General features: G+C 39.5%; 1 protein-coding gene across 3 annotated transcripts in view; it reads left to right on the forward strand.

Annotated features, from left to right (window-relative positions):
• Positions 1 to 91: 91 nt before the first annotated feature.
• The window catches only part of SESN1 (sestrin 1), a 77,299-nt gene continuing 51,059 nt past the window's right edge, over positions 92 to 26,331 (forward strand). Inside the window, exon 1 of one of the 3 annotated variants that reach the window (XM_088161929.1) lies at positions 92 to 803. In XM_088161929.1, the coding sequence (XP_088018055.1) occupies positions 540 to 803 (264 nt within the window). In that variant the 5' untranslated portion in view covers positions 92 to 539. Of the gene's footprint in view, positions 804 to 22,974; positions 23,256 to 26,331 lie in introns of those variants that run through there. The other 2 variants (XM_088161931.1, XM_088161930.1) reach the window with 2 other exon arrangements.

The following is a 26,331-nucleotide window of genomic DNA, read 5'->3' on the forward strand; positions in this document are numbered from 1 at the left end:
CCTGGCACGGCCTCCCCCGGCTGTGATTGGGCTCCATGGCTGCCAGCGCTGAAAGACAATTGGCTAACCGGCGTGTCTGTCATGCGGGCTCCCCGTGTTGGGCGGGGCTATTTCCCCCCCACCCGGAGTGCGGGGCCTGCCGGGGGTCGGTGGCGGCCCCGGCGGGGAGGGTTGAGGGGCCGTCCCGGGCGAGGCAGGGCCGGGGCCGCCCCTTCCCTCCATGCCCGGGGCAGGGAGGAGGAGCCGCCGCCGGCGCCGCGGGGTGGTGGCCGCCCCTTTCCCTGCCGGGAAAGGCGAAGCTACAGCGGCGCCGCTCGCTCGGCAACCCCGGCGCGAGAGGGCGGCGGCAGCTGTCGGGGGCACCGGCCCGTGCTGCCCCCCATGCGGCGCGGGCAGCGGGCTCTGCGCTCGCCGCGGCCGCGCTCGTCGTCGTCTGTGTGGGCGGGCTGGCGGCTGCCAGGAGCCCGCCATGGGGCAGCCGCGCCGGGGCTGCTGCTGAGGAGGAGGCTGCGGCGGGGGAGCAGCGACCGGGCGGCCCCATGGAGGAGCGGGAGGGCGAGGTGCGCTGGGACGGGCTGTGCAGCCGGGACGCCGCCGCCCGCGCCGCCGCCCTGGACACCATCGGGCAAGCCGTGCTCCGCCGCGCAGAGAGCATCGCCTCCGGGGCGGCCGCCGACGGGCTGCCGGTGCCCGCCGCCCGCGACGGGCTGGGCGAGGCGCTGGCCCGGCTGCTCATGCTGTCCAAGAGGTGCCCCTTCCCCGACGTGAGGGAGAAGAGCGAGGCCATCCTCAGCGGGGTGCAGGTGAGCGCGGCAGACCGCCCCCTTCGGCACTGGGACCGGGCAGGGGGCTCTCCCGCCCCGGCCAGATAGGGCACCTTCGGGTTTTGTCTGTGCGACGAGGTGGGCGTCTGTTCCACCCTGTCAGATTTATTCCTGTAATTAATACGTGCTATGTGCTCTCCACCCCTACGGCTCTCTCTCCGAAGAAACATTTGGAAAAGCTTTATTAAAAGCCGGGGGGTGGGGGAGACTGTCTCACTGGAGGCACTCAAAAAACACCTGGATGCGTTCCTGTGTCACCTGCTTTAGGTGACCCTTTCTTGGCACTGAGGTTGGACTGGATGGTCTCCAGAGGTCCCTTCCAGTCCTAACTATTCTGTGAAAAAGCCTGAAGTCTTTCAGTGCAATCCAGCGGAGAGGATTTGGCAATGAATGGCTGGAAAGTTGGGGCATCCCCAAGGAAGCACTAAAATGACAACTTTAACACTAGTTTCAGTCTGTATGATCAGTGCTGTGGTATTACCCGGTTAGCTTTAATAGAAGAGCAGGAAGGATTTGGGTATTAATATTATTAATATTAGTGTTGCCAATTGAAAATACAAATGGGAAGTTTTGGAGCTTTTAAAAGCCCTATGAGCTTGTTGTTAAGGCAGAGCCTGTCAGAATGCCCTTCTTGTTGTTTATTGGTAAATAGTTTCTCCCCTGGCATCGATAGGATCCCAACTATTTTTTTCCATAGCTCATAGGCAGCCTAGCCAGTAGAGGATTACATTTACTGACCTAATGCTAACAAAAATAAATGTTAGTTTGTACTCTTCCACTCTTACAGTCTAATTATAGTTACTTGCATTGTGATTCTCTTGCTCACCTCAGATTTTTGCACAGGTCTTGGAATTCTTGTATCAACGGGTCCATCAGCACTGCTAAAAATACTTCTTTTAGCTGCAGAGTAGGAAAAGGAAATTCGAGTATTTCTTTTAATCACAAGTGAATACATAGAGCTGTACTTGGAGATAGCTGCCTGATTCTCACTAGTGTGCTTTTTCTCCCCGAACTTTAACAGGTTGAATATAGGGAAATCGAGGGAAACATAAAAATACTATATGAAAGTATTATAGATAAAATAATTTATACATTATATACAAAAATATGTATAACATTAAAATTATCTATTATCATATATAGAAACACATTCTGGGTTTAGGTTATTGGAGCCGAAAGAGTCTCTGTTTATTTTGTCTAACTTCTCAGCAGAGTGCAGTGTGATAAATACAGTGTAACTTATTTTACCCAGTTTGGGCTGTGTGTGGAGGTTTTTTGCAAAGCTGGTGGTTTCACATGGCCTAATGAAAAGCTTGACAGCTTTTCTTTAGAAATCGAAGCCAGTGAAACAAACAACCACCCCCCAGACTTGAATATTGAATTGAAAACTTAATCTGGCATCTTCCCTGTTAAAGGTTCATATGAGAAGTGAGTCTTTTACCAGTGAGAATGATGAGTTACTGCCAAGGGACTGCTAAGGGAAGACTTGTTTTTGTCAGGTTCAAGATATCAGAGTCTATTCAAAGGCCAAACAGATGGTGATCTCTCACCTAAATTTTGGGAAGAGGTCAGAATACAGGACCGGGTGTCTCCCTTTTAGATTTTTATGTATTTGAAGTTAGTGGCCTGTTCAACTATTCTGTGGTTTAGAAGCTTTGCTACTAGCTTTTTTTAAACTAGGCCAAAAAGTTCTGTCAGAAAATGTCTATCTTTATACAGCAAATGCAAGTTTAAATACTGTGGTCATTGCTGGCTTGATTAATAAACATAAGTGTGAAAAGTTTAATAACTGTGAAACCAATTGTATATATACAAGGTGCAGTAAAAGTTTACCAGCAAGTTAAGCAAAATAAAATGAAATATAACATTTTTTTTTTAATTTTTTTAGGAATTTTTTTAGAAGCTGCTTTTTAAAATTTTCAGAGCATAGATCTAAGAGAGAAGTATTCTGTATTTTATGGATTTTGAGTGACAAGTCTTAGTTCTTGTGTCTGTGCTCATAAATGAAAATTTTCATTGTAATCTTTGGATCTGCATTTGTTGGAGAAATAGTCAAGTGCAAGTATTCTGTTTTGGATGCTGAGGACTATTTTCAGGCATGAAATGGTTTTCTGTTGATTAATGACCAAGAATAATATTGTTCAGATCTCTGCAGTGAAGATGGCATATAAAGCACACTATTAAATTAAATATTATCACCCCATAGAAAACCTGTGGCTTTCAGCAGTGCTTCCAAAGGTAAATAGCTTAGTAAACATAAAAATGTGAAATCCTATTAAGAACAGTATCAGCACTTGTATTACTTTATCTCCCTGTTTTGGGATCTGAAACAATACTGAAGTCCCCAGCAATATATACAATTATGCTGTCTAAAGTTATTAAATTACATAGAGCCCAGGGCAGGAGAGGCAACTTTGAGCCCAGAAGTTCTGTGAACTTGGGCTTCCCTCGTTCTCTCTCCTGTGGAATGGTCCATCCAGACTAGAAGTCTGAGCCTAGACTCATATATTTCTTTCTATCACTCCCCACCCCAGCTGCCCCAATATGGAGACCTGCAAAACGTGCTTTATTCATCTTTCAGATTTGCTTTCAGCATAAATCAGTGAGGCAATCAAAGATTAGAATTTTCCATTGCTCATTTCCATGGTCTCATTGCTATTTCTTTCCTTGAGTTAGTGCCCTCTGGCCTGTTGGGGCAGCCAGCAAATATTTAGCATGAGCAGCTGGTGCCCCTGGTGATTTTGCAGGTTGGTAGAATGCATTATATGGCTGGTGTAAGCCTCAGACTTGGCAGCAGCCTGTGTCAGCATGGCATCTCTCTAAGCCTGCCTTTGTTATGTTTTGGGGTTTCTTCCCCCCGGATAAAAATTCTTCTGATACATGATGGAATGCTAAGTGTGCAGATTTCTTCTTTGCTATTAATAAATAACATTAATAATGCCATTATTAATAAATAATATTGCTTGTATCAGAATCTATAGAATTAATTATTGCTTAACATAAATTTCTGTTCATTTGGCTTATGTTCAGGATTATGAGTTTTCTCATTGTAGGCTATATATATTTATATATAATAACATATACTTTTTTTACCTGAGAGAATATATCTGTTTTCCCATTTAGAATAGATAAGTTGTTTTTGTAAGGGTTATTATAAAGACAGTGTGAGTAAACTAGGCCCCTTTTTTCTAATTTTTGCTTTTATTAATAAAAGCAAATTCCTAAAGCCACATTGACCTCAATAGATAAGTTTTAAAATATTTTAAAGATATTTCAATTGCAATGCTTTAACCAAGTGGAAAGAGTTTCAATGTTTGCATTTGAAAGTGTTTGATGAATAGTTTTTGAGCTAAAACCCCCAATATGTATCATAAGTTCTTGATAAATTCTTGCTTGTGGGGTATTTTGGACGTATTTATAGCATAGTGCCTATGACCTTGCAGAATAGTGCGTCATTCCAACCGGTGTGCTGGGTGTTCACACACCAACACAAATATATTGGGAAAGAACAGCAATGGAATGTCTAAACACGTGCTCATTAAGTCTCCTGCCAGCCTCAGCTGGATCAATCAACTATGCATGAGTGGAATATACATACAAGGTGTCTGTCCATAGCTGGAGAAGAATCACTGAAAGGATGAGATTTGATAATTAAAATCTCTTGTAACCATTCAGTGGAAAAAGCTCAGCAGAACATACTGCTCTCCATGGGTATGTAAATTCATTCTCTTCATAAACAAAGGGTGCAGGTGCAACAAGATGCTGCTCTACATAGGATAAAAGATGACAACAGCAGAATAAAACCCCTGAGTTTTAATTCTATGCCAAAAGCATAGAATTTGGCACACAGAGCTTGATGGGGGCAAATATAAGCAAGAAAAAAACAATCTCAACCTCTTTGAGAAGCAGTTTAATGATACCAAACACTTGCATGAAAGGGGAAAATTAGTAATGAAAAAAGAACTCAGCTCTCTGCTGCTCTTTTCATTGATGTAAACAAAAGAAACATGTAGAAAGTGCACAAAGGTGTATGAATAAAGCTAGGTTTGTCAAAAACATAAGGAGGCATAGCTAAAATGAATATTGGAAGAAAGCACGAAATAAAAGGTCCACAGATTAGTGGATTAGCAGATAATGCTGAGGTGATTTAAATGTTTTCTGAAACGGTTAATCTGGCCTGTGTAGTCAGTAGCCATGATAAAAGCATAAATAGTACCTTCCTAGGCTGGAGGACAGGGGGAAAACCTGTAGATTGAAAATCTGTTGCTTATCCAAGCAATCTAGTACGGCCTGGTGAAATTAATTCCAAGGTGCTTAAGAAAGCAACTATCTGAATCAATCTCATGTAGTGGATTCCAGTTTCAAGATAGTGGAGGGAAGTAGCAGACTCAGATTAATTGGTGCATACCTCTTCAGTATGGGCTAAAGGGGATGGGATGACAAGGAAGCTGATGGATTTTAACTGTAGCTTAAAAAAATGCTGGACCGCTGTTGGAACACATTTTTAGTGCCTAGGAAAAGAAGGTTGAGCAACAGCCAAAGTAGACTTAGCCAGGATAAATTCTTTTAAATCCAGCATTGCTAGTGCTTCTGTGATGGAGTAACAGGCCTTGTGGTGCAGAGAGATTCTATTATATTAGTAGGTTGATATGCTGGAGTCATCAATGTTCACATGATACCCTTATTAACAAGCTAGGGGATTGTGATCATAAACTACACTTCAGTGAGTAAAATCAGCTGGAAAACTATCCCCAGAAGGCAAGTGAGGTCAGGTGACAAGTACTTGGTATAGGCTCTACAAGGTCAGGTCTAGCAAAGTCTTGATTAACGAATTTTATGCTTTGTTGAATAGATAAGCTGGGAGGGAGAGTAAGAACACTGGAGAGCAACCATAGAATTTAGAATTACTTTATTATTTAATGTGAGCTTGTATCATATCTTCTAGTCCTTTGGAGTTTTTTCTGAAGAAAGTTTGAAGTACTTAGTGGTGGTGTGGTCAGCTAAAAGGAGGCTTAAGATAATATGTTCCCAAAGAAATGGGGATGAAAAGCCTGCTGCAAAAGCAGAGAAAACATGAGCTAGAATGAATGGATCTAAATTCCAGAAAGACTTGGGTTGGACATTTGGGGAAAGCTTCAATATTAGGATAGACTATCCAGTCATGGTCATCACTAGGTCTAAACTGTTCTAAAACATCAGGCACGAGCAAGGTGCTAATTTGATCTTTTCCTGGGAAAGGCAGAACATTGCTAGCTGGATGATTTTTCTTTCCAGCCTCTTTTTCTGTGTTTTGTATTGGTAACTGCTTGGAGGGACTTCAAGAACCATCTAAGTCCTTTCCCTTTGATCTTCAAGACTGTATTTACCAGATAAATAGTGCTCAAACCTGTGGTCTGAAACTTGTCTCATCCATAAAAGCATCAGGTGGGCTTGAGGGGTGATTTTGATTACCTCTTTGTTTTCTCAGGCCTGCTGCCTTAGTGGATAAATGTATCAAAATTCCACAGTTTGCCAAGAGCTGTTGTGGCACAGAAGAGAGGGGTCATGTTTAGCAGCCAAATATTTTTTCTTGTCTTAAAACCTTGAGCAACTGATTGGGATCCAGGCTTGCTTGGCAGACCACGTGGAAGGGAATATCCTTATTTTCCAAATCTTGGCAAAACACTTGTATGGTTTAAATTAAGAGAGCCTCCAGAAAGGATGGGAAGACTTCTAGTCATAGCCAAAGCAGACATTGTGTCCTCTGTCACTGTGGTAGGACAAATAAAGCCTCTGCCAGGAGAGAAAGTAGTAATTCCCCTGTGAGCATCCATAAAGGGTAAAATAGGAGTTACTTTTCTGTTTCATCACTGTATTTGTTCTAGCACTGTGAACTTCCAAGAGAAGTCTTGCTCTCTGCTTTGTGAGTGCTCCATGTCTGAGCTCTGTGGTGCATGCTTGTTAAGAGTAATGAGGGTGAAAATTATACTCATTGCTCCTGAATGGTTTATCCTGATGAGTGGTGTTACGGAAGACTGGCTGACTTTCCAAATCTTTAATCTTCTTGGTGGTAATCTTTGATAAATGACTTTATAACTTTGTCTAAAGTATTTTCTAGCCTTTCTGTACAACACTAGTAATTTTCTTTAGTGAACTTTGAGATCTCTAGCTAGGCAGATCTGTTAGGTTTAGGATTTTTGTCCAAGTTAATTTGACTGTGTCCTGCTGCATGATAGGGATGTTCCCCTGTGATGCTTACTGTTGGTCAGCCACCATAGAAAGATGTCTCAGTTTACAGTCTATTTAAGCTGAAGAATTTAAATATGGTATCCTCACTGGTGGTGGTGAATCTGATCCATCTGGAAGCTTACTAGTCCCTCTGCACAGTGCCAATAACTGAATCAGTTCCTGTTTCCCGTAGTACTCTTATATACAGTGAATTAAAACGTCCTTTTTTGTGAGTTCACTTCATAGCAAAAGCATGTTCTGTCTCTTTTGGCCATTGGATGGAATGGATTTAATTATTCATTATAGGGTACTCCCTTCAAAATCCACGTGTTGCTTTACCAGATCACTGGTTTAGAAAACATCTGTCTGTTTTGGGCTTTTTGGTGGTGTTTAATACTCTTGCTCTTCTCAAATTGAGAGTACTGAAGTAATGACATGATGCTTTAAAATGATTAGTCTTATTTACAGTGTCTGCTGCCTCTGCAGTATTAATTGTAAATGTGTTCTGATGGCGTGTCTCTATCACGTGTATGAGGTGAGGCTGGCTGGAGATGTTAATGGAGTAGAATTGATCTTGACATGACAGGGAATATTCTGAGCAAGGGTGTGAGCATATTTTTTAAAGACTTAAATACTCAATAAAACTCAGATGGCCTTATCTGACTCTTCCCTCCTTCAGCCTACTTGCCCCCTTTCTTAAGGCTTCAGTCTGTTGAGGGAGATGAAGAGAAATTTTCTCTTGCTGAGCTTGTCAACTGCAGAATTGCCTGACCTTGGGAATGTCTTTGGTTGGAATAAGGAGTTGCTTGAAAACAGTGGAGGTTTTCCAAGTGATGCAAAGTAGGGCATCTGGGGCACTTCTAATGCTATTTCTGTGTTTGGAGCCTTTCTATAATTTTCCATGCTAATGGTATGCTGCTCTTTCTGTATAGCAATGAGCTTTGCTTAGTCCGCTTTTTCTCATAATTGTTCGAAATTACTTGATCTGTAAATTTATGAGTTTATGTGAATCTGATGAATTGATTTGCAGGGCATCATAACTAGAATTTTTATTCTAAAAAGAAGTGAAGCATGAAGCTCACATTTAATAGTATTTTGGTAAATATTTATTTTTTGACTGCATTGAAGAGTGCTTTAAAACTGAAGAAATGAATCAAAAATGTTTCCTTATCTCTTGCTGTTTAGTAATGAGCTAAGCAATTATAGGATGTATATTGGTGACTTAGTTAAAAAATATTTGTTTCCTGTCTTTTTTGGTTTTTTAATAGGAGCTAATACCTAGAGATCTGTAGAAACCAGAGATGCTTCAGCTTGAATGCGTTTTGTAAATAGCAACATCTGTTCTCCTGATCTAGCAGTCACGAAGTCACACGAGCTCTTTTTAAGATTTTTTTTAAACTTTCTTTTGATTCTGTTTCTTTCTAGAAGTAATTTTAGAACTTGGCTGTTCATTTCAATTCATAACTGGCTATGATCCTTTCCAGTCTACACTCATATTCTGGGGTCCACTAGACACTATCTGAAATTGTTTTTCTAGCTCTGACACTAATAGTGTATGGGTAGCAGTGATCCTTCCCCTTACTGCATTGGTTTTCCTAGAAGTTCTGCTCTAAGTTTCCAAAAAGCCAATTTATTTATATTTTTTGTTTGTTTTTTTATCATGTAATTTGTTTGTCCTGTTTATTATGTAAATAACTGTCTTCATTTTGGGCTCTTGGCATACATTTGGATGTTTTTTGCTCACAAATGGGGAAATTTTATGTATCTTGAGGAGATGTTCAAGCAAAGGGAAAAGTTCTGAGATTTTGGAATGCTTTGTTAATTAGTATACAATATTAAGTAAAAAAAAAAGTGTGGACTTCTAAGTTATGTAAAATAATGTACCTTCTGTTAGCCTGACCAAAGTATATTACTTTAAAGAAAATTACATTGTCTTACTGTGACAAGTGCAAAGTGAGTACTGAAGAAATACTTGCTGTTTTGTCATCTTACTCTTGACTTTTTCTTCAGGTTAGGGTTTCTCCTTTTAAAATAAACATAGTGGAAAAGTACTGAATATACCATTGTGGGCCAGAAAAAATAGTTTTGAAAGCTTGATTATATTTTCCTGTGGATACCGAGTGTTTAAATTTCCAAAAATATGGTTTGCTGTCAGTATGGTTTTCTATTCCAGTAAATTGTTTACAGTTTAACAGGGATTGGAGGGTGGGAAAAGCTTAGGTCTCTCTTCAGAAATGAAGGGAAACATGGAAATCTTCACTTGAAGCTACAGAAATGAATTAAATCCAAAAAGTTAAGTGGTGGCATTTTTTCTTGTTTACAGCTTTCCTGATGTTTTCAGTGACTTTTTTTTTTTTTTTTTTTCCTGGAAAGCTTAGGTTAAATTACTGCCAAAAGTTGGCTTGGGAAGGTGAACTGGTTTAGTTCTATTTAAACCTAGTAAACAATTTACCATTTTCCTTACTTCAGCTTTATGTAGAAACCAAGCTTATTCTTTCATGTAATTTTGGGTTAAAAGTATCACCCAGTGTTGTGTTCTAGTGCAAGAATATTACCCAAAAATATACTGTGCTGGTATTTTAAAAATAGAGGTGATGCTACTTATGTAATCTGATAATGTGTCCCTTCTGTGCAACTGAACAAGAACTTACTTTCAATTCAGGCACTGTACTGTAGAAAAGCACTGAAAACTGCTTCTGAAAACATGTGGATTTTTTTCCCCCCTGTAAATTAGTTAGAAGTTGTCACTTTTTTTCACTATTCTGTGCCTTCTGGAGTCAGTAATAATGTTTTCTTGGTGGCAAGAAGTTTTCGTCCTGGCAAGTCCTTTGCCTAAATAGCTGACTGGCTTTGTGGGCCTTAGCTTTGAGACTCAAGGTGTAACCACCTCTTCATCAAATTTGCTTCCCTGGGATATTCTTGCTTGCTCTTGAATTGTTTTTAAGCAGTTTTCTTCTGAGACAAATATTTTTCTCAAGGATTCCTTAACTCCTAGGGAGTAAACATGGAATAATATGACATTTATTCAAAAGAGGAACAAACTTGAAAATGTAAACTTATTTAAAGCTCAAAAGCCCTTCCTGTGTGCCTTTTTGGTTTTTATTTTCTTTTGTTTTCTTTTTTGGGGGGAGGGGGGATGGTGTTTGTTTTTGGGAGTAGGAGATCCTCTTTTCTGAAAGATTTTTTTTCCATTGCAGCTTGTTGCTGACCCTGCTGCTGGTGTTCTGGTGCAACAAAATTTTTAGCTTTAAATGCAGCCTGTTTGCCAACAGCACATTCCACTCAGATTAAACTGTTTGTTTGGATTTTCCATTTATTTAAATTTCAGTTCTAAACTAATTTCACACTGATATCCATGTAGAAGAAAGGCCGAAGAAAGGAAAAACTTTAAGAAAAGCTTCCTATTTCTGTGAATTTCAAGTCGGTGCTGAGTGCAAGCTTATGTCCCTTTAACAGTATTAAATATTTGGCAACTGCTGTGCACAAAACGTTTTCTGGAGCTCATCATGTTATGAGATAAGTCCTTACCAGGATAAGATTACTTTTGATATTTGCTGTAACTTCCTTTGTGTCCATTCTATCCTTCCTACTTGTGTTACAGAAAAGGTTTTGGAAACCTTATAACTTCACCTAGGTTACATTTTTTTTAAGAGTTATGTTTGTAGTGGTTGCTTATATTTACCTAGAAATTGATGTATAAATAGTGTTCTGTAAGAGAAGCTTAATTCTGACTTTTTTATTGCTACTGTTCTGTTCCACGAGGCAGGAAAATAAGCCAAATGGAAGTGTTTTTGTCTGGCTTTTAGAAGGCATATTGGTATCTTGGCTTGTAGTGTTCTGCTTTTCTAGCTATTCAGAACATGGCAGCTCTGCTTGGCTGATTTTGTCTATTATCTGTCAGAAGAGTATGTGTAAATTGGGAATGTTAAATGTTGCTTCTTTTTTCTTCATTATTTGTGTCAGGCCTTTCTGTTAAAGGATTCGAGATTTTGAGTAAGGTTTCACTAGGAATGAAAGCTGTTTTTTAATGCAGAAGATACCATTTGTAAAAATGCACAATGTAAAAATCTTAATTTTAGATTCTAAGGGTAATAGTTAACTCTGTAGTTTATGCATTAAGTGAATACTTGAGATTGAAGCATAGACTGTTTTGTGTTCTTTATACTTTTTAGAGTTTTCTGTATGTTTGTGTATAGTCATAGAAGACTGGGGAAAAATGCTGGTTTTGTACACTCTGAATCCAGTGTGCAGATCATTTCTCCTAAGGGCAGTGGAAAATATGGCTGCTTCATGGAGCAAAAATTAGTTTTGCACTGGTAAGCTGTGGTGTGCTTCCTATATATGTGGCTTCCACCTATGTTCCTCCTCTCAGAGCCCAAGGTCTGCAGTGCAGTGTCACACCATCCCCATGTTTGGGGGGGAGCTACAGTTCTTGGATATCAGGTCTCTGGGGTGGAGTAGCCACATGGCTCAAAAGAGAGATGTCCAGGTGTGGCTGGATGCAGTCTTAGCCCCAGAATTCTTTCCTGCACAGTATAAAAGCTAAAACTGTTAGCAGTGTATGTGTAGGATAGTACAGTGCCCTTTTGCAAAGCAATTATATTCAAGCTCACAAGAAGGGATAATTAAGTAGATGTGGATGTAAGTCACCTTATCAATGCTCATGGGCAGATCTCTCTTAACCTTGAGGAGTGTCAAGAAGGAATATACTAGAGAAACCTAGCCTTATGAAAGTGGGCTGGACTTCATAGTATAAAGTGGCTAACTGCTAGTCCCATGTCAGTCAAGTCAGCTTAGCAGCTTGTCTGCCGAATCTTTGCCTCACTATCAGGATACTGATTTGGGCTTAGTCAGCCAGACAGGTTTAGCATAGTTCAACACCAAAACCAGCACCTGGCCTGATCTCAGCCCACCACTGATAGCTTTGCAAACAGGACATTGTCCAAGTTGTTTGACCACATTCCAGCATAGAGTATCCTGCTACAGTACTACTTGAATATTTGTTTAAAAGTAAGAGCAGATAATCCAACTAGATAGGACTTGTAAAAATCATTGAGCTCCTTTGTTGTCTAAGACTGCTAAGAAATATAAGTGGAAATCAAATTGGAAAGAGCATGTGCTGTAAATTTTTATTATCTATATACAATATAAGAGGCAATCTAACAAAGAACTAACTCTAAATTCTTAGCCAAGCATAATTAATTTTGAAATAGAAGGAAGTGATTTTCCTAGGGATAGTATCATGTTGAATATCTTCTTCTGTATGTAATAGAAGCCAGGGATAATACAATTTAACAGCCTCATTTGAGACTTGATTCCTTTTTTTGGTGCAACAGTAGATTCTGATGTTCATTGAAATCAATCTCTCCATCTCCAACAGACTAAGACCCTCTGTAAACATCTTTCTTTTCAAAATAGTGTGCTATTACGTTCTTGTGGCAGTTGCTTTCCTTCCCATGATTAGATGGGATCATGACTCTTCACAGAGTCTGATTTGGAAATCCGACATCATCTACAGGAGAGCATCCTAAAGGGAATGCTGTCATTATTGATGCAAATTCTAAATTTCTAGAAGGATCTTACAGCAATCTTTTTTATTTCTCCCTTGTGGAAATGAAGTCCAGGAAATGTGTAGGGTAGAGTATTTAATAAAGAATGGATTTTGGTTTTTTACCCCTTTCACTCTGTATTTATATTGGGTTTGCATGACAAGATTTTGGTTTTGGAGCAGCTACAGGCATGACTTCTGTGAGAAGCTGCTGAAAATTTCCCGTGTCCAATTGGATCCAAGATGGGTCTGTCACTGGCCAAGGCTGAGCCCATCAGTGACAGTGGTGGTACCTCTGGGATAATGCCTTTTAAGAAAGGGTTGAAAAAGCCCTAGGCAATAGCAGCTGCAGTGAGAGAAGGGAGGGAAATGTGAGGGAAATAGGTCTGCAGACAAAGACAGTGAAGAAGGAGGAGGAGGAGGTGGTGTTTTAGGCACTGGAGCTGAGATTCCATTGCAGCCCATGGTCCAGACCATGGTGAGGTGGGATGTCTCAATGGAAGTCTGTGGTGGAGGAGATCTCCACCTACAGCCTGTGGAGGATCCCACACCAGAACAGGTGCATGCCTGAGGAAGGCTGGGAGCCTGTGCTGTAGCAGGCTCCTGGCAGGACCTGTGGCTGTATGGAGAATGGAGCTGTAGAGGGTTTGCTGGCAGGATTTGTGATCCTGAGGGGGACCCATGCTGGAGCAGTCCCTTCCTGAAAGGCTTCACCCCACTGGAAGGGATCCAAGTTGGAGCAGTTCATGAAGAACTGCAGCCCTGAGGAAGGATGCACTTTGGAGAAGTTCATGGAGAACTGCCTTCCGTGGGGAGGGACCCCTGGAGCAGGGGAGGAAGGAACAGCAGAGGCAATGTATCTGACCACAACCTGATTCCCTGTTCCCCTGCATTGCTAGGGAAGAGGAAGTACAAAAAGTTGTGAGGAAAGTTAGGTTCAAGAAGAAGGTAGGGTTGGGGGGGGATAAAATGCTTGAAAATGTGGGTTTATTTCTTGTTACCTTACTCTGATTGATTGATAATTTAAATTAATCTCCCCAGATCAAGTATGTTTTGCCTGTGATGGTAACTGGTGAGTGATCTCTCCCTGCCCTTTCCTTGGCCTACAAGCTTTTTTTGTTATTTTCTATCTCCCTGTCTTACTGAAGAAGGGAGGGATAGAGCAGCTTTGGTGAAGATTTGGCATGCAGCCAGCATCAACCCACCACAATATTAGAACTAGTTCTTTGGTGTGTTTTCTTGAGAGTGAAATTTAGAATTTGCTAATATCAGAGTTTATTTGGTTGTTAAAAGGTGATTGGTGTCTCAGAAAAAACTCCTTTTTGTGAAAATGTGTTGCTTTTGACAAAGTGCTTGCAGTGAAAGACTTCCTAAGTAATGACTGAAAATCCCATGAAGAGTAGGAAGAAAAATACACCTAGAATAGCCAAAAACTATGAGCATGAAGGTCTCACATCCCAGTCTCTGATTTGCCTCTCTCAGGTAAATGACTTGTGAAGGCAGTTGAACAGACAGGATAGATCTTCTCAAGCATTAGGAGTTTCATGTTTTCATTTAAAGTCATAAAACTCTTGGAGCATTTGCCTTGGATATATGAGTATCTCATTCAAGCATGAGTGGGATCTGTACTGAACTGGAGTTTGAAACTTGCTCTGCCTCATCTCAAAACTTAACTTGGCCCTAAAGGTCATTCTTATTGACAAGATGTCACATTGAGAACGAAGTGCCTGAGGTCTTAAAACTTCATCAAGTTAGGAAAAAAACACATTTTGTTCAGATGCTGTGAAATTTATTCACCTCAGTCAAAAAGTGCTTTATATTAAAACTAAAGTAGTGAGGAAGTTTTGAAGGCCCTGTAAGGTGGGTGAAGGATGTAACCTGAGTAGTGGTAATGCAGTTAGATTAATGAGGTGAATTGAATAAGAATTGTGGTGAAGACTGAAATATGCTAAAATATTTTTTCCAATCATAACGTTAAGTATTTTTCTTCTCTTTTTTAAGACCACTTCTAAATATGCTGTCTTCAGAAAACTAGGATCAAATACGTGTTTGTATGACTTTTAAAAAGTTCAGCTTCTGGGATCTTTTTTTGAAGAGGGGGAAAGAGGGTGTTGTGCTACAGAAATAGGACACAATTTTTTTTGTACCACAAGAGGAAAGCATTTTTTCTTTTTTCTGATCAAACTTATTATGATATTAAACACATCTGTTTAATTAGATTGTTGTGGTAGGATTTAGAGGGGTTTTTGCTTGCTTTTTTTCTGAAAATTTTAATTTTGAACTGAAGTATTTATTGTCTTAGCAGTAGTATTTGGGGCACTTACTGTCACATTTGGAGGGACCTGCTTTACTGAGGATACTTACGTTAATACCATCAGATGATCTAAAAATTATAGATTAAAAATAAACCAGCAGCTACTTCATTAAAAGTGTTGTGTACCACAGACATTATCCTGAAAAACATCATGACTGTCTGTTATTCCTGAAAGCAGCCCTAAATTGCCAGAATGGCTGCTCGTGTGTGGTAGAGTAAGTACATGTGCTTGCAGGCTTGAGGCCCCTATGCTGGTTCTGGCCTGTCCAGAAGCATCTTGAGATGTTGCTGCAGGATTCCGTTTCAAATCTCTTTTAGTACTTCCATTTGTTATGAGCAATCACGTGTGTCCTCTTACAGGGTTCAGGTTTCCTGGAGGTTCAGTGGCCATAGGTATGATCGCTGTGCCAAGCTGACACTCACATTTGTCTCTTAAGCTGAGAAGTTGCACTGTGAGTAGAGAGACGCAGGAAGCAAGGTTTGGATGGGCCATAAGGAGCCTGGAAGCCCAGTGTCTCTTTTTTGTGTGGTGGTGTACTTTTCAGCAGGCCTGAGAGGTTAAATGCAATGTCTTATGAATGCAGTTGCAGTATTTTCAGGACTAATTGGCTCAGTGTGGGCTACCAGGTGTGCCAGTTACCACAGCAGTAAATAGATATTCATCACTTGTGTGTGCTTCACAAAATTCCACATGGAATGAACTTAAGCTGGTGCACCTGCTCCAGGAAGATGCAATGAATTTGAAGGAACACTTGGGGGAGACTTCATGTCTTATGTTTTGTTGCCAGTTTTTGATTTGTTTGAAGTGACATCAATATGAATTGAGAGGTATTACTCTAAAACTCGTGAAAAATGGAACTTTTGTCTTGCTATTTCTGTTAGCAGAATAGTAACATGAAAACTTCTTGAGATGGAGCATGTTTTTAGGTAATTTTTGTTAATGATGATATCTTGCTAGTTTTCTTTAGAAATAATGTAATTGTAACTGACTTAAAGCAGTGCTGATTGACATAGTTATAGGAAAGGGAGAAGAAAAGCATTAATGATAGTAGGTGAATCAACACTTTATATATTAATTATGAATACTCACTACTATATTCAAGTTTCATGCCTATTTCTATTTTAATTCATGTTCGTCACCATTTCAGTTTTCTCAGACATTTATCTCCAGCTGAAACTTCCCTAACATTACCTCTGTATTGTTAATAAAGCCTTGGCATCAATATGTCTTAAAAAAACAAAGATGAAAGAAGAAAAGAAGGCACTAACTGCAAGAAGTCACCTCTTCTGAACACAGGAGGCACACATTCCCACATATTAAAAAAAACCCCAAAGCAAAACAACAACAGAAAAAAACCCCTCTACCCAGCTACAATGATGTTTTAATAATTGAAAGAGTTAGGGTCAAATAGCTGAGTTTTGTGAAGGAAATCAGTCCTGAGTATGTATCATGGTGTCTTCTGTTGCTGGCCATGGCATAGACTTAACCTGATCTAACCAGAAAATACTGGTATAGGTACTAAGTAAAAGGAATAGCCATAATCAGTCTATTTTCTTTTTCTGAAGGATCTGGCAAGGGATCTATATGAAGGACTTTAAGGGAAATGAAATTATTAGAAAACTTTGGTGAATAACTCCTCACTTTACTTTTGAGCTTACCAGCAAAGAATTTTAAACTAGCACATGGCACCAGTTTTCTAATAATAGAGTCAACAAAAGAGTAGATTGTAGTTGGGAAGAGAGAGCCGGAATTTAATGTTATAGAATTTTTTAGTTTCTGTTAAACAAATTAACCAATAAACATGTTTAAGCTATCACTGGAATAAACTTTTTTGCTGAACTGTATTATCTTAAATAAAATTATGTATATGGTAGTGTTGCTATTAGCTTTTTTTTTTTTTTCTTTATTCCAAGCAGAGTAAAACTACTGCATTTTCAAGGCTAAAATCTATATAAATACTGTTAATTGTCCACTATTACAAAGAGAGATAGTGGAAAGTAGAATTCTTTGGCAGCCCTCACTTGCTAGAAGTAAGACTAATATAGAAGAAACTGTATTATTTGCTGTGTGACTGTAGTGCACAGGAGTTGCTGGTGTGTGCTCAAAGGAACCCTGCATGTTTAAACTTCCTGGTTGCATTTTAGCTTTTAGCCTGCTGTATGGCAAGGCCTCATCCAGTGGGAAAGGTGCTCTGGTTAATTCAACCCTGGCTGTAGCAATGACCCAACAGACTGCTTGTCTCTCCAGAGATTTACTACCAGTGTCTAGCGCATCAGAACATAGGTGGTACTTTTAGTGAGAGGGGCTGGAGTTTGTGGCCTCTTAGATGCAAATATTCTTCAAATTGTTTCAACTCCCTTAATATATGTGTGCAACTGAAAGAGTTAGCTTGTATCTTGAAGGTATTTTCAGGTGCAGTGCTTGACTGTTTCTTGCACTTTGTTACTTACTGTTTCATGCTGTTTCTTATGGCCTTCTTCAGGGTAGTTCAGCCACTTGGGATACATTTAAGTCATGATTGTGGCAGAGCTTACTGTGCACTATTTTCATTGACAAGTTTGTCCCTGCTTTATCATTGATATATCATTCACAATAACAATAAAAGAGGTGAGGTTCTGCAACAGATGGCACTATAGGAAAAGGTAACCCTAACAGGAAAATGTTCACCCTACAGTAGAATGAAAACTTAAAAATTGAAAGTTGAAATAATCTAGATAGACTCAACTTCTGGTAGTTGCTAGCATCAGAATGCTTTGCTTTTCAAATCTAGTGTTTTTATAGTACAGCTAGTGGGGTTTTTTTTTGCTTGGTTGGGTTTTGAGGGTTTGTTTGTTTGTTTGTTTGCTTTAAATGGAAGAAGTTGTCTTCAGATTTCTGCACTTGCACCCACCAACATGGGGGTTCCTCTGTCCTGTGTTATAATTATTTGTCAATACAAAGGTTCTGGTTTTCACTAAGTCACTGAAAGACAATTATGCAGTCTAAGGACAGGAGCTGAGTTCAGGAAGCTTGTATTTATGACCCAGCTCAGAGCTTCAAGACTCAGAATCCTTCTAACTCTACAGCTAAATTCAGTGAGCATCTGGGCAGAACCTCATCAGATGTTCAGCCATGCTAAAGGGTGTTCCAGGTCTGGAAGCGGGCAGTAGTTCCATGCCTGTGCTCAAGTAATCTCACTGTAGATCCAGAGGTTAAATGTTTCCTTCTATCTCCTCTCAGGGCTTGCAGAACATGGTGTTCTTGGAGCATGTTTACTGAAGACCTATCAGATGGGCTTTGCACAAAGCAAACCAGAGCTACCCCTCCCACTCCTGAGTAATAGCTCAGTGGTTAGAGCATTCCCAAAGAGTGAGGACTCTGAGTTCAGCACCTTTTCTCCCTGAGGTGGTTCAAAGTCATGCCCTTTACATGCCTGGGCTCCCAAGATGAGAGAATTGAACTAGCTTTTGCTCTCATTTCCAGGCCTATGAACAACTTGCATGTAAAGCAGGACTAATGCAGTTGGAAGTGCTGGCTGTGTTGCTATCATTACACATCTTAACTTTATTTAGAGAGGAGGTGAAATCACCTTGGGCCCATTAATGACTTGGCCTGTATCTTGTTCAAGTGATCTCTCTGCTGAGGTGAGAGCACCAGTCTCTCGGCTTGAGGCTGTGGTCATGAATAGATGCAGTCGCCTTTTTGTGGTGGCAGAAAGCTCTAGCACAGGGAGAGATGAGACTGATAAGGCACTCCTATCTTTGGTGCTTCCTGTTGGTTAACTTAGTTAGGTAACTAACTTGATTAGTTAGTTGATCTTGGTTAGGTGACTTCCAACTTGACCTACAGGTTTTGTGAATGCTAATTAAGGTGCATTACCCTCCTCAATTTCTGTATAATTGTAGAAAAGATAACTTTTGTGTTCCTGGGTAATAGAATGAAGTGTGATCTTTGCTAAGAGATTCAGACACTTGAAGAATGTTGTTAGCTTCAACATCGTTGGACATGCCTGCACAGTGTTTGTTGTATTTGTAAATTTGACCTTCCACTAAGGTGGTACTTCCTTTAATTATTATTTAGAGGCTTCTGCACTAGATAACTAAGCTGCCTTTGTTATGTTCCTGTGGTGAGAATGCGCATGAAACTTCCAGCTCACAAGCACCTAAAAAGGCAGTTGAAAGTGGAGATGTTTTGTCATTTGTTGCTTGCACATGTTTATAGTACACAGTCTGTCCTAATGCGTAAAGGCAATTATCCCTGCATCTTGGTAAGCATTGTTCTCTTCAGTGAGGGTCCTTCCTGAAGGCTTGAGAACTTTTCTCTTCCTTCCTAGATCTCCAAACTTCTTCTAATTCTCATCCCCTTACACTTGAGGGCATTGTAGGTTCATTCTTCCTTTATGGAACTGACTGGTGCTAGAAGCTCTTGGTAGAGGTTTGAACCAAAACTAGACATCTGTTGGTATTTTTATGAGTTTTCTATTTATCTTTAGTTTCAGAGAAAAATGTTTGCATCCAGAAGTTTTCATTAAGGGAAAAAAACAGTTCTTTAAAATATCAATGGGTGTTTGTATAAGACTTCATAGAACAGTTTGACACCTAGAAAGGAAACATTTGGTCTCTAGTGGATTTGCAACTTGCTTTCAAAATCCAAGTGCACTGAAATGTGAGTAACCTGCACTACTGCAGCTAAGTGGCTGAAACAGGGTTACAGAACCAGTAGGGCAGTCTGGAGGAAGAGCAAAACAGTGTCAACTAATATTTTCAACTGGGTTGAGTTTAATAGAGGGTGAAGTTGAAATTCTTCTTGAAGCGAACTGTGTATTCTTGTTGCTGTTTAAGTTTTCCCATGTCAAGCTTTTTCAATTGACTGTACTATGCAGGAACTAGATCATTAGCATTAAAAGAACCTGAAGTTCTTCCAAGTTTATATTCAGGCCAAATGAAGTAAGCCTCAAGCAAACATGCAACTAGATGACATAATAGCATATATTAAATGTGCAGAGGCCTTTTTATTTCCCCATCTCATAAGTATACCGAACAATAGGAGATGAAATACATGTATCTTTATTAACACTGTGCTTCAAATCTGTTTAATAGACTTTTTTACAAACATAATTATGTGTGCAGTTGAATCTTGCTCATAGTGGATGGCCATGGGCATTGTGAAATGCCAGAGGTTTCATGAACAGTACCATGAAAACCTGAAACCTGAAGAGCACCTGAGTGTTTCTCTGTGACTGAGCTCACAGGGTATATGCTAACATTTTCCTTCACACTCAGGCCTTCTGATTTTAGGGAACTTCCCGTGACTGCACATGAACTAAATTACATTAACTTTGGAGTAGCTCATCTATAAAAACTGACTTGTCAGACTGCTGTGTAAAACACATCAAATGGGGAGCATGCTGTCAGTTGCTGTGGCTGAAGTGACAAGATTTTACTCACAAGATGGCGGTAAATTGATTGTTTGCAGTTGTGTGAACTTATTATGATAACAGTTCTTATTAATGTTTACTTTTCCTTCTGTGTTAAAGCATGCCTGCATGCTAAAACATATATTCCAGCATCTTCAAAACTTTTTCTTAAAGGATTTTGGAGAGGAAGGAAATGTAGCAAATGCCAAACATCAAGTGGTGCTGTAGACAATTATTAGTTTAATCTATTGGCAGTAGATTAAAGAAGGTGGCTGATGATGGCCAGTTCTTCCCTGCTTTCCCACAAGACTGGGCTAATAGTTTTCTCCCTACCTTCCCCAAGCGATGTGAATTAGTTATACGATACCTGGGGTGACTGTTTAGTGACCTGTTAGTTGTAAAAGCTTTTATGAACATCAGAAGCCTAGAGTTCTAAATATGGAACTTTAAAATAGTCCGGGGTTTTTTGTTTGGTTCGTTGTTGTTTCTGGAATAGGTAACGTAAAACCAAAGGCTGGCCCATTGTCAGGTTAACACACTTCCTTTTTGGCCATTCCTTCCCTCTTCTGTGAAGTTTGAATCATCAAAATATCAAATAGAGAAACAAGCAACAAAGCCAAAAGAAAACAAAACCCCCATAGTTTTCCTTTTAACATTAAGTTATCAATGTCCTTGAAAATATGGGAGTTGGGAGTCAGCCCTTTTGTTGTAGATCATTACGCTTTGAATGTGGAACTAGGGAAAGTAGCAATTTGTGCAAAATGGAAGCTGGTTAAGCTGTGCTTGTGTAATGGTCTGCTTGATTTCTCCCTGCTGGAAATCTGGGAATGTCCCTGACCTAAATGGTGAACTTATTAATTTAACCTATCCCACAGTGTCTTCCTTCTTGTGGACCCCTTATGCATTACTAGACCCAGCTGTTTTGGAAAGAGATGATTTATAGAGGCATTAGTGAGTGTAGTTAGATCTGTACCTGGACCAGAGTTCAGGAATAGCATTGAACTTCTACGGTTTACATTGTCTAAGTGCTGGTTTGTGAGTTTTACTTTTTACGTTTTAGAAGAACCAGTGTACAAGCTGAAGGGGAGAACAAGTGCAGAACTCTGGCATTAGGCTTTCATGGAATGAAGACACAGTCTAAGCTCGAATAATACCATTTCTTCTAGTGATTTCTTTTCTTCCTTCTTGGACTAGAAGAATTTGAGATGTGGTTTTCAGCAGATGATGGTCTACTGAGTCTCTGGCTCAAGATATCAGCCTCTTGGAGGACAGAGGATTTTGGGCTCACTGCTTCAGGTGAGTTTGGAGCCAGGCAGAGCCTTGTGCAGCAGTGCTGGGAGCAGCGCTCAGAGCTGGGCAGGGGTTGTAATGCAAGCTGCTTGCTTGCTTCTCTGGAGGTGGAGCTGAAACAGGAGGTGAAGTATACTTACTGTTTCTGGAGTGGGAAAGAGAAGTACCGGTTGGTACAGGACGGAGAGCAACACAGTAGCTTGTGAAGTTAGGAAGACTTTTCTGATGCTTGTTCATCTCCCCTTCACTGTTGTGCTGTGGGAAAGGAAAATTCTGTGATCCATGAGGTTGTGAGAACATAAACCTTTGAGAATCTTTCAAAGCAAAGCAGTATTTTTCGTAAGAGCTTTTCAGTAAAAGCTTTGTGTGAGTGCTGATATGGGGCAGTAGAGAGAGATATTAGAAAGTGTAGCTAATAGTAACACAATAAACATTGCTTTGGAATTTATGCACCTCTGGCTGATTGTTTAGTGTTCTTGTTCTTGAAAAGTGCCTTGTTAAATATGAAGATTTCTGTAGAAAAAGGGTTTTAGAAGCCTTTTCACCTGTTTTAACCTTCTAATAGTCTGTTTACCAAATGATAGGGAGATAAAAGTTCATTCAGCATTAGATTGTTGAGACAGCCAAGTACTGAATCATAACTCTAATGCCTGTTTTGTGCCAACTGCCAAATAAAATCATGTTATTGGAATGAAGTGCCTATATCCTGCTAAGGCACAGGAATACTTGGCAGTTAGCATCCACTAAACTCTACAGCCAGGGATTGTAAGGAAAGAGCAGAACTTGCAAATATTCGATTGGCAGAATTTAAAGATGAAAGCAACATGAATGGTAAAATCCAATCAATAAATGTCTTTAGTCCCAGGCTAATAAAGATCTTTTGATTCTAGTGTTCTTGTGCAAATTCTCTATGTTCATGTTAATTAAATATGCAGGGTATTGTTGTAGCTTTTTTTACACTTACTCTACACTGTCAAACTCGTCAATGTTTTCCTTATTAATTTTCTTTGAGGTAGACCATCTTTGGTCTCTGAATTTCAGATTCCATTTTCTGTCTCAGCTGTCTGGGCATAGATCATATTCATTTCTGATGAATTGATGACTACCTTAGTTAGTGTATCCTAAACTGAGCTCCTTTCAGCTTTTCCCTTCCCTGTTTTGTCACTGTCATCTCATTGCTCTTGCTTCCTACTTTGCCATCCTCTTACTGTTTTCCTAGTGTCACATGATGCCAACTTTCATGTTGCGTCATGAAATCAAAAATTTGTTTTTAAAGATCTGTTAATTTCCACTGGTGCTTACTACACAAAGACATTGATTTCTGTATTGACTGTACAGACAGGATCTGCCCAACTTTGTGTGCCCATAAGGCACACACCTTGACGGGACTGTATCAATAGCAGCCCTTCTGGATTGCACCTTCTTGCATCATGCAGCATGCGGGGCTGCAGGAACGCATCCTGCTGACGCACGGTAGCACAACAGAAGGTACTGCTGAGGCAGGACATGGGGGTGGGGAGGTGAGGAAATAAAGCAAACGAAGTTCAACTGTTTTAAATCCCAAATGAAAGAAAAACTGTCAGCCTGGAGGAGGTCACAATTTAGTGTTGCAGCTCCTTGACAGAGCGTGACAATTTAGGATTATCTGCATAAATCTAAGATACTGCTGAAAACAGGTAAGTGAAGTAGAATCTTTCTGCTTTGTTTGGAGTTTTGTTTTGTTAGCTTAACCTGTTCTTTTAATGCTGGTTGTGCAGAGGCTTTTTGCACAATTTTTCCAGTCCTTACTGCAGTACCAAAAGAAAATGCCTTGGTAGCATGACTTAACTGTGTATTGTGTTACCATTAGATTAATATTCAAAATGTCTGCTTTAGGTCTGTCTGAATACAGAAAATTACAATTTCTTTCCTGAAGTTCTCCTTAAAGTTGCTAAGTGTCTCCAATAGTCTTCAAACTTATTTAAATATTAAAGTCTTTAAAATGTAACTTAGGAAATAATACAAACTGTACAGACGGTTCTCAAATAATTTTGATTTATTCCTAAGAGATTAGCACTGGGATTGTGGTTATTTGGTTCTTTGGTCATTGTATTTGCAAAGTTTTACACTGCATCTATAAACCTGTTAGCTTTAAATTCTGCTAATCAAAAGATACTGTAGTTAGCCTTTAGGATCAAATCTTAGCTTCTCAAGCCTTTGCCAGCTTGGTGTCACATTCACATTGATGCGTCCTGCTGTTGAAAGGCACTTTCAACAAGTTGTCTCATTGCAAGGAGGGGACAGAAATATAATCGAGACTTTGATCTCTCAAGAACTTGGCACATGAGTGTTTTGTGACTCCTTACTGAGAAATCTTCCTCTGGCATTTCTCCTCAAAATATATTTTCTCCTGCTTCAGCAATATTGAAATGGGCTTAACAGTTCTAGGAATGGCCTGGGACATGAGTTATATTCCTGGCCTTGCCACTCTCTGATTTGCTGTGTGATCTTTGATGAGTTATAGCCCCATTTCAGTTTGCTTATCTGTAGAATGTAAATAATGCTCATGGACTTTCACAACAGTTTTGAGTTATGTGAAAAGCTGATAGGGTGAATTTATAGAAGAATATTTAGTTGAAGTAGAAATACTTTCTGCTAACTTTTATACATAATTGCACTTTAGAAAACTTCTATAGCATGACATATTTGTGTGAAGAAAATTATCTATATATATAGTATGGTGGAAATTATCTAAGAGATGTTGTAATTTTTGTAAGACTTTGAAAAGGCAACCTACAGTGCTGTTGTTTGCAATTTCATTTTATTGCCATTTCACTTCACTTTTCATTTACTTTAATTCAGAAGTGGCTAAACATGTTCAAACTTCCAAAGAAACTAATTTAAGGTGAGGAGAGAGAAAAAGTAATAGGAAAAGAACCATGTTATGTCTTTGCATCTACATGTGCTAGCATTCTCTTTCCTTAGAATCTCAAAACATTTTCGTTTGGGGGTAGGGTAGATAGTCTTATCAAGACACTAAACTTTGTTTTGCTGGCATTTGAAATGTAGCTAGCTTTGAGAAGTGAGGAAGCTGTTTAGCAGAACACAGCAGTGCTGCACAGTATGTCAGGAGACAAAGAACAACACAAGTTAAAGTATTAAGTGAAAGCAGCATTTGGCCACATTGGAATCTGACCAGTCAAGAATGGTGTTTATAACCAAAGGAGAGAAAAACCATGACTTGTCTCAGTATGTTTACCAGTCTTTTTAGCTTAAAGCTAGTAATGGGCATTATTGAAAGCATTCCTTTAAAATGGTGACCTTTGGAACCAGGCTGGATTGGCATACCTTACATTAGTAAAACCTCAGCACAGTTACAAGATAAGTAAGGCTTACAGGTTAGGCTTTTGTATATTTGAGTTGCATATTCTAATAAACATATTCTGTTTGCATATTTATTCTGCCATCTTACAAGTTGGATTGCAAAGTGGAGCTAGACAAGAGGATGAAATGTGGAGAATACCATCATCTTGAAACCAGCTATGGCTGCAAAGTAGACCTTGTAAAAGCTGTAAAATTGAGCTATGGTTATGCCATATCTTTTCTGGAAGGCAGATAAAAAATAATAGTAAATTTCTGCAGCTGTTTGCAGAAGTCAGTGTTCAGTTTGAGAAACGTTTGTCCTCCCTAGGTCATGTTTTCAGATGTAGGAATGTTTTCTCTTACGAAATTCACATCTATTAATGTAGAGTGCCAGGCTGATCACTGCAGCTGTTTAAAATAGAAAAGCAGATGGAACAAATAGGAAGATTTACCACACAGCTTGATCTCTTCCCCTGAAGCAGCCATTCATCATCAGCGCCGCCGAGACAAACAGCAAAACGAGTTTCCCTTCGTGGCTGTGATTGGGCTCAGAGAGGTGGCAGAGCTGCACGACAGCCTCGGGATTGGCTGGGCAGGAACACACCTCTGGAATCTGTTTATTTCCCAAAAATAAGATACAATCTTCTACATTTCACCTAGAGATCTTTTATCTTGCATTTAATATCCAAATAAAGTAGAACAAACACAGTTAACCTCTTTGGAACAGATGTAGTACTTTAGATGGGTGGAATGAATTAAAGTTTTTTGGGTTTTGTTTGGTGTTTCTTATTTTTCCTCATTTTCTCCTGAGAAAATTATGCCTGTGTGAATTGTCTAGATCTGTTGTTTGCATTTTTCTGGGTGGTTATATATGATATTCAAGAACTTTCTTGCATCTTAACTGGAGCTGAAAGTTGTTTTCACATTTTATAATGTATTGACTTCAGCTTGTACTAAAGGCAGTTCTTCTTTTAAAGCTGTTTTTATGTCTGCTCAGTAAAATGTTTACACTTGCAGAACTGTCAGTATTTCTGTAAATATCAAGTTGCTTTTTCTGATCATGTTTTAGTGAGCTATGGCTTCTTTTTTAATTATGTCAATCAATTTAAATAGATCTGGAATTTTCTTGGATTTTTTTTTTTAAGTTAAGGACTTAAACTATTTTGATGCCTTATGTGAAATAAGTCCAGACCACAACTGAATGAGAGATTTGATCATCTGCAGTGAATGTTCCAGCTGAGTAAGTATCTGGCATAACTGAATACATCAGAACTCATTAACCTACTTCCTCTCTCTCAAAAAAAGAGGTAGAAAATTATATGGAAAACACATATTACTTTTGTTGTGGTTCAGATGGGATGCATACAGAAGCAGAAGGCTGTGAAAGGCTAGTTTGTGAAGCAGGAATTT

Source organism: Sturnus vulgaris, chromosome 3 (assembly GCF_052056855.1).
Source record: "Sturnus vulgaris isolate bStuVul1 chromosome 3, bStuVul1.hap1, whole genome shotgun sequence".
Lineage (NCBI taxonomy): Eukaryota > Metazoa > Chordata > Aves > Passeriformes > Sturnidae > Sturnus > Sturnus vulgaris.